General features: G+C 35.4%; 1 protein-coding gene across 1 annotated transcript in view; it reads right to left on the bottom strand.

The window, feature by feature from the left end:
• Nucleotides 1-6,258: 6,258 nt before the first annotated feature.
• Nucleotides 6,259-7,572, bottom strand: part of cetn3 (centrin 3) — a 4,670-nt gene continuing 3,356 nt past the window's right edge. Inside the window, exons 4-5 of the mRNA XM_016576367.1 lie at nt 7,003-7,194; nt 6,259-6,677 (exon numbers count right to left, since the gene is read on the bottom strand). Of these exons, the coding sequence (XP_016431853.1) occupies nt 6,634-6,677; nt 7,003-7,194 (236 nt within the window). The 3' untranslated portion in view covers nt 6,259-6,633. The remainder of the gene's footprint in view (nt 6,678-7,002; nt 7,195-7,572) is intronic.

Below are 7,572 nucleotides of genomic sequence, written 5' to 3'. Positions count from 1 at the left end.
TATGAAACAAGAAAATGCTGTAAAAATGTCAAATTGTGATACATTATTACAATTTAAAATAACTATTTTCTATTTGAATCTATTTTAAAATGTCATTTATTTCAATGATGCAAAGCTGAATTTTCAGCATCATTATTCCAGTCTTCAGTGTCACATGATCATCCAGAAATCAATCTAATATCCTAATTTGCTGCTCTAGAAACAATCTTATTATTATTAATGTTGAAAACAGTTGTAGTTGAATACTCGTCGCACAGTATTCTGTAACATAATAGGAGAATTAAATGATAATAGATACAATACATGAAGAAAATATAATACATAAAGCTGCAGTTACTAGAATAAACAGCATGCGTGTTATTCACACGCAATACAGTGTGTCATTTAATACATTTATGTTAATCTGTCAAAAGTGACAAGACAGGGCCACCAAATCACTCATTTAAGCTTGATCTTCTATGCTCAAAGTACTATGTATATGGAATATGTTATTCACGGACATCTGAAACATCATCTAGATTGCAACTGCAACATGGGAAAAAACGAGAAGTGGGGAAAATGTTGAAATATTTCCAATTATCATGCTTATTGACTCAACTGCATATGAAGTAATGATTTATCGGAGTCTGATTTCCCCTTAAAGTGTTAGTTCACCCAAAAATTACTCACTTTATTACACAAATTAATTACTCACCCTCGTGTTGTTCGAAACCCGTAAGACCTTCGTTCATCTTCAGAACACAATTTAAGATATTTTTGATGAAATCTGATGGCTCTCTGACCCTCCCATAGACAGCAAGGTAACTACCACGTTCAAGGTCCAGAAAAGTACCAAGATGATCGACAAAGTAGTCCGTGTGACATCAGTGGTTCAACTGTAAAGTTACGAAGTGGATTCACGACAGTATCATGACGCGAGTATGTGGCGGCGCTGACCCAGATCTGGCATAATGACGTCATCACGCCGGATCTGGGTCAGCGCCGGCACCACCACATGCTCGTGTCATGATACTGTAGTGAACGCGCGTCCACAAGTGCTCACAAGTGCTTCGTAGAGACGAAAATTTGGAATAAAGTCGTTATTTTTGTTTTCTTTGCGCAAAAAAGTATTCTCGTAGCTTCGTAACTTTACAGTTGAACCGCTGATGTCACACGGACTACTTTGTCGATCATCTTGGTACTTTTCTGGACCTTGAACGTGGTAGTTACCTTGCTGTCTATGGAAGGGTCAGAGAGCCATCAGATTTAATAAAAAATACCTTAAATTGTGTTCCGAAGATGAACGAAGGTCTTACGGGTTTCGAACAACACGAGGGTGAGTAATTAATGACAGAATTTTTATTTTTGGGTGAACTAACCCTTTAACATTTGCCCATAAAACAATTCAGCCGCATTGACGCGTGTGCAGTAGGGTTAGCTTGAAATGCTATTTTAATCAGATAATTTGGGGTCAGTAAAATTTAAAAAGTATATATATATTATATGAAGCTTATGAAAAGGATTTTTTTTTTTTAAATTAATTAAATAATTAAATAAATAAAATTACCCTAGTCCTGATTAACCTGATTAGTGGTTTTTATAGAACCAAGTGCCCTCCAAAAAATATGGGGGAAAAAATTGGATGTCTTTAGTAGTTTAGTATTGATGATAAGCTGGCTGGCGGCAAGACAGCAACCTAATGACATCATATAATTAAAAAAAGACACCTGACGAAAAAAAACTTGACAAATTTCTGGACTTTCATAAGGAAACAGCCAAGCGAACAAAACTACATAAATGTTATAATAGATAAATGAAATGTGCACTGTTTTTATTTAATTTTTTACATGATTCCCAATTATTTATATTCACGATTTCTAATATTTGTACAGGCTTTACATTTTTATTTCAATGTAGTAATTAGCAATTCATTTAATTTTATATTTGAACAGATTTGTTACGTGACAGCATTAATTAAAGTTTCTTAAGGGTCAAGATCATGTTATCTGCATCTCCTGCGCTCCATCAAGCCACTCCCATAATATCGGTCATCACTCAAATTAATGCACGACTCTACATTATCTGTATTGCGTGTGTAAGACTAATACAATTATGAAGATAATTACTTTATAATGAATAAATCTTTCAGTGAGTAAAATTGGCTGTGTCTATAGTATTAAAGACTACACAACATTATTATAATATCTTTAAATTAATTTTTAAATGACTATTATTTTAAATTATTGTCCCTGGATCAGTAGGATACTCTTGTAATAAATTAGCGGTGGCTGGGACAGATTTTAAGTATCAATTCTGCTTAAAAAGATGCAATCTAATCCTGTTTACATGAAATAAGCCTGCTCCTGAGCAGGTTTAAGCTTAAAGACCTGTTGCTATGACAGCAACTCCGGGATGAACTTCAAAGAACCAAACTATCCAAGATCATGCCAAATCATCAACAATCAAATCCAGCTAACTGAGTTAGCGACGTACAAAGAACGGGCTCCTGAAATTGAGTCTATGCTCATTATCTAATACCATAAACCTGGTTGTTGATCATCTCATCGCCTTTTATATAGCCTGCTGTAGGTGCTAATGAGCAGCGCACCTGGAAATACACTTGGGTTTCAACTCTTGCCAACCAAGATAAGACTGTATTCCCTCAACAACCAAACCAACCAACAAAAATGAAGACGTAGCTGTGACAGTCTCACAAACTCCCAGTGAAGTCAGCTCTCGAAGCCCCCACAGACAAAGCAGAGTTCGTGGGAACGGCTGAGGTGACAGATCCCGGCATCTCTTCCCATAGAGCTCAGGGACAGAAGACATCCCTTATCCTGACCTACAGTCTGTTAGACATGATGAGCTGCTATCAGCAGTCAGCTGACCCTCTGTGGACCAATCATAGCCAAAGAAAACCCTTAAATGCTGGAGGTCACGGAAAACCTCGCCCTGAGGTCCAGATTTACTTGCTCAGCAGAACAGAAGCAATGCATAACGAGGAAGACGGACATCACCGGGCCAAAATGTCGCCCTCAAAAATGCAGTTTTCTTCACTGGAGAAATTTGTGGCGTTCATATACGCTTCTAAAACGGATGAGCTTGTGTTCGAGCGATAGTAATTGGATTGTATACACTCTATAAATAAATTTACAATGGATGGATACGCCAGTCTTTTTAACAAACGGTTCCCTCCAAGTTTAAATTACCATGTGTGGGGGAAATGTCTTAGAAGATTTTGAAATTTGTACGAGTAGGCCATGATCGTGTGGCTTCGACTTAAGATACACCAAAGTTAAATATGCTCCAAATTACAGTCGTTACGGGATCCTGAAAGCCAAAATTAGAGGGCGAACGCCTAGGCGGTGCTATTGACTTCTTTATTGAATGGCTGCTCTGTATAATTAGCAAAGCAAACTAATCCATCTGATCGCAACCAGCTGAGAGCATTGTGCCGTGATTCAGATGTCGTCTCGCGGCGGCGGCTAATCTACAATCAACCTGTAGTTTTGTCACAAGAGAACTTTGATGCCCGTCTGCGGTCCACTCAAGGTTTTTTTGGTTAGTTTGTAAAGCAAAACATTCATTTAACAGAGGATCCGGTCTCTGGAGACTCTTTGGACAACTGAGAAGGAAGCCATTACTGCCACTACGGCCTGATGTTAATGACAGGATGACCTTTAACCTCGGTTTTCCCTCATCTAAAGCACGCCAGTGATTTTCAGTGTATTGTATTACGACATTTGACCACATTTCGCCATCAGATGATTTCAGCTCTAGATGAACTTTGGTTACAGTTTTTGGTGCTATTTATAAACACTGGTCTTAAAATATCTCTTGAATTGTTTTTCCTCCGTGTGATTTCAGGAACGTGATGTTTCCTACATATTTCACTTACTAAATACACAATACAGAGACATACAGTGAATTTCAATATAATTGGCCACAATTACAATGCAATTATTAATCTTAAAATTGTTCAAACAACTTGTAGGCAATGTTCCAGGTTTTCTGAAGTCATATAAAACTATATGTAGGGAATGAAAATCACTGACAACCATAGCTCGTAAATCTCATTCATGCTTATGTATATACAATTTTTTAAAATGTTATAAGTACATTAAGGTTTATTGTGCCTGGTTTAATGTCAATTAAAGCAAACAGCATTGGTTCTTGCTTCTCGTAACTGATTGCGACGTTAGATGTTTGAATATGCAAATGCAAGACTTAATTCTTAAATACGTTTTAAATTCTTGTTAGACAGAAGAAAGGCATAAATGCTTTGGGGTGACTTAGGGCAGGAAAATATTGACAAAATATTTTTGGGTGAACTACATACTTTCATTTCTAAATTGTCTCAAATAAAATAATGAAGCACTAAAAATGTATTTAAATATATATTTTTTAATTTTAATATTCCAATCTAGTTAAAAAAATCCATATAAAAAAAAAAAAAAAAAATGAATTTAATTTTTTTTAAATATCAAAAATAATAAAACAAAAAATGTTATTAAAAAAAAGATTTTTTTCCCCTCTTTTATATAGATAATACTGTCATGTGTGGAAAAATCCTGCTTATTTGATCCATTTCAACTGGCATTAATCAAACCTTGCTCATCTCATTGGCCTGATTTGTTTTGTTTGAATGCAGCAGGTAAAAAAAAAAAAGCACACATGGCTTTTATTGACAAAATATTTTTGGGTGAACTACATACTTTCATTTCTAAATTGTCTCAAATAAAATAATGAAGCACTAAAAATGTATTTAAATATATATTTTTTAATTTTAATATTCCAATCTAGTTAAAAAAATCCATATAAAAAAAAAAAAAAAAAATGAATTTAATTTTTTTTAAATATCAAAAATAATAAAACAAAAAATGTTATTAAAAAAAAGATTTTTTTCCCCTCTTTTATATAGATAATACTGTCATGTGTGGAAAAATCCTGCTTATTTGATCCATTTCAACTGGCATTAATCAAACCTTGCTCATCTCATTGGCCTGATTTGTTTTGTTTGAATGCAGCAGGTAAAAAAAAAAAGCACACATGGCTTTTTTGTGAGCTGCTCACCCGTATCCATGACAACCGTTTCTGTGCTGATGTTGTGTGTAGGTGATTGTCCTTACCTCATGCAGCGCCACCTCTGCTTCCAGACAGAGACACACTGACCAAATTATCCTCACAGCGGCACAGATACGCCTGGAGTCATCGATGTCAGCCTCTGCAGAGCTGCGGTCACATGTTTAATTTTGGATAGTGTTATAAGAGGTGATGCTCAACACATTCAGCCATTTAAAGCCTTCCTGTCATCTCACTGTCACATTGTTTTGACAGCTGAATCGATCCCACATAGGCACACATCTGGCCCAGGATCAAGCCAAGGAACAAAACTTTTGTAGGTGTCAAACTTTTCCAATGAACCTGAGCAGCTCTTTGAAAAAGATTTTTGCAGAGATTGCTTCACACACAAATTCTGCCACAGATGTGAACTAGTATTTTTTTTTTTTGAGTTTCCTCCACTTTGATGGTATTATATTCATACCTTTTTTTTTTTTTAAAGGTGTATTATTAAGGACTATAATTTTTGGAGTGTTAAAAGTTTTGGTCTTTTTGAACAGAAATCTCTCTTTTCCCTGGACTATAATAACATCCAACTGCAGTCTTTTTGAAAACCCAATGAACGCAACAGCAGAACTTTTCTTTGAATAATGTCTCCCTCTATTGGCCAAGACTGAAAAATCCCCTTTTAAACCAACAAAAGAATGCCACTAAAACTACATGATTGGAGTAGAAAAAAAGAACAATTAAAAAAAAAATAAGTGAATCACAAAAAAGAAATGATTCACTGATGCATCACAATTATTAAATTACAGAAATTAAATTTATAATCAGAATTTTAAATGACTAACTTAAAAAAAAAGATGACATTATAAAGATGTTATACTATTGGCATACACATCGCTTTTATGTGAAATTCAATATATTAATTAACTTTTAATATAATTATTATATATTAGTATTTATAATATTATACATATAATAATATTTCAACAAGTGACCTTAACATGGGAAAAGAACTGCAATCCTATAGTTTCTGAAAAAAATGAGCTGCATTGCCTGGAATCAGTTTAGAACTGGATCAGTTAAATAAATATGCTATCGCAGTATAATTTCATTTGATATATGTATTTAGCATTGTTTTATCCCATGCTCTCCATGAGAACCAACATGGCTGTGATGACGACGCTGCGCTTTAGTCAAAGAGACAAACGAAAATGATGTTTGTTTTTTACTGTGTATTTACAATAAATAGTACTTTGGAATGTTATTTCAAATGCAAATGCAAAATGAACTACAACTACAACACAAACTATTAATACTCAAGACAGAACACATTTGCAATGATAAAATACAAAGGATCCCAATAAAAATCTAACCAACCTATTCATGACCTAAAATGTCATTTGTCCTTCACGTCCAGTTCAGTTCAAGCGTCTGTCCAGAATTTCAGCACCAATCGGACCTACCGTTCCATACATCTGAAATGTGGTTTACTGCTCATGAATAAGGTCAGTCTGTCAGATCGATTGATTCTTCACAGCGTATGTGCAGCCAAATCTTCAGCACACATTTTCTTTGATTCACAGCTGCTCACGAGTCGCCGGTCATGATGGAGATGAACTCCTCTTGATTAACTGAAAGAGTCCAAGAACAAATGTGATCAATTAAATTCACTTTGCTTTTAACCTAATTATTCACAGCACAGACAATTATTAATATTTTGCTGATTAAATTACATATAGCTCTTCACAACGCCAAAGGACACACAAACAGCTTTCAACTCAGCCTTCATTTCCACTGTTCCCATTTTTGTTGGCTGCAATACATTACTTTGCTGTGCCTTAATTGAGAAAAGCACTTTGGGCCAACTGGGAAAAGCACAGTAATTACTTCCATTCATCAGAGGCAATAAAAATAGCACTTTTTTTCCTCTCCCTAGATAAAAATCCAGCAACTTACTCTCTCCGTCCCCATCAGTGTCAAATTCATCAATCATGGTTCGCAGGTCTTCGTCACTCATGTCTTCGCCCAGTTCACGAGCGACACGCCGCAGGTTTCTCATGCTTATCTTTCCCGTTTCATCATCATCGAAAAGTTTAAACGCCTTCAGAATTTCCTCTTTTGGGTCTCGCTCCAACATCATGTCCGTCACTTTAAGAAAATGATATCACTTGGTTTACAAAAGTTAATGAATCTCAAGCACTAACACTAAGCATTAAGCAAGCAGAAGATTTATTATGTTACATACATTCATGAGCAGGCTCCTGATTTCAGCAAAATCAAGTCTGATAAGCAGATTCTTCCATCCAAAGTTGTGTATTTAGAGGGTTAGTTCACCCAAAAATGACAATTCTGTCATTAATTACTCACCCTCGTGTTGTTCGAAACCCGTAAGACCTTCGTTCATCTTCGGAACACAATTTAAGATATGTTTGATGAAATCTGATGGCTCTCTGACCCTCCCATAGACAGCAAGGTAACTACCACGTTCAAGGTCCAGAAAAGTACCAAGATGATCGACAAAGTAAT

This window comes from Sinocyclocheilus rhinocerous, unplaced genomic scaffold (genome assembly GCF_001515625.1).
Source record: "Sinocyclocheilus rhinocerous isolate Xijiao unplaced genomic scaffold, SAMN03320098_v1.1 scaffold623, whole genome shotgun sequence".
NCBI classification, from domain to species: domain Eukaryota; kingdom Metazoa; phylum Chordata; class Actinopteri; order Cypriniformes; family Cyprinidae; genus Sinocyclocheilus; species Sinocyclocheilus rhinocerous.
This window is presented reverse-complemented; position numbering and strand designations above follow the sequence as displayed.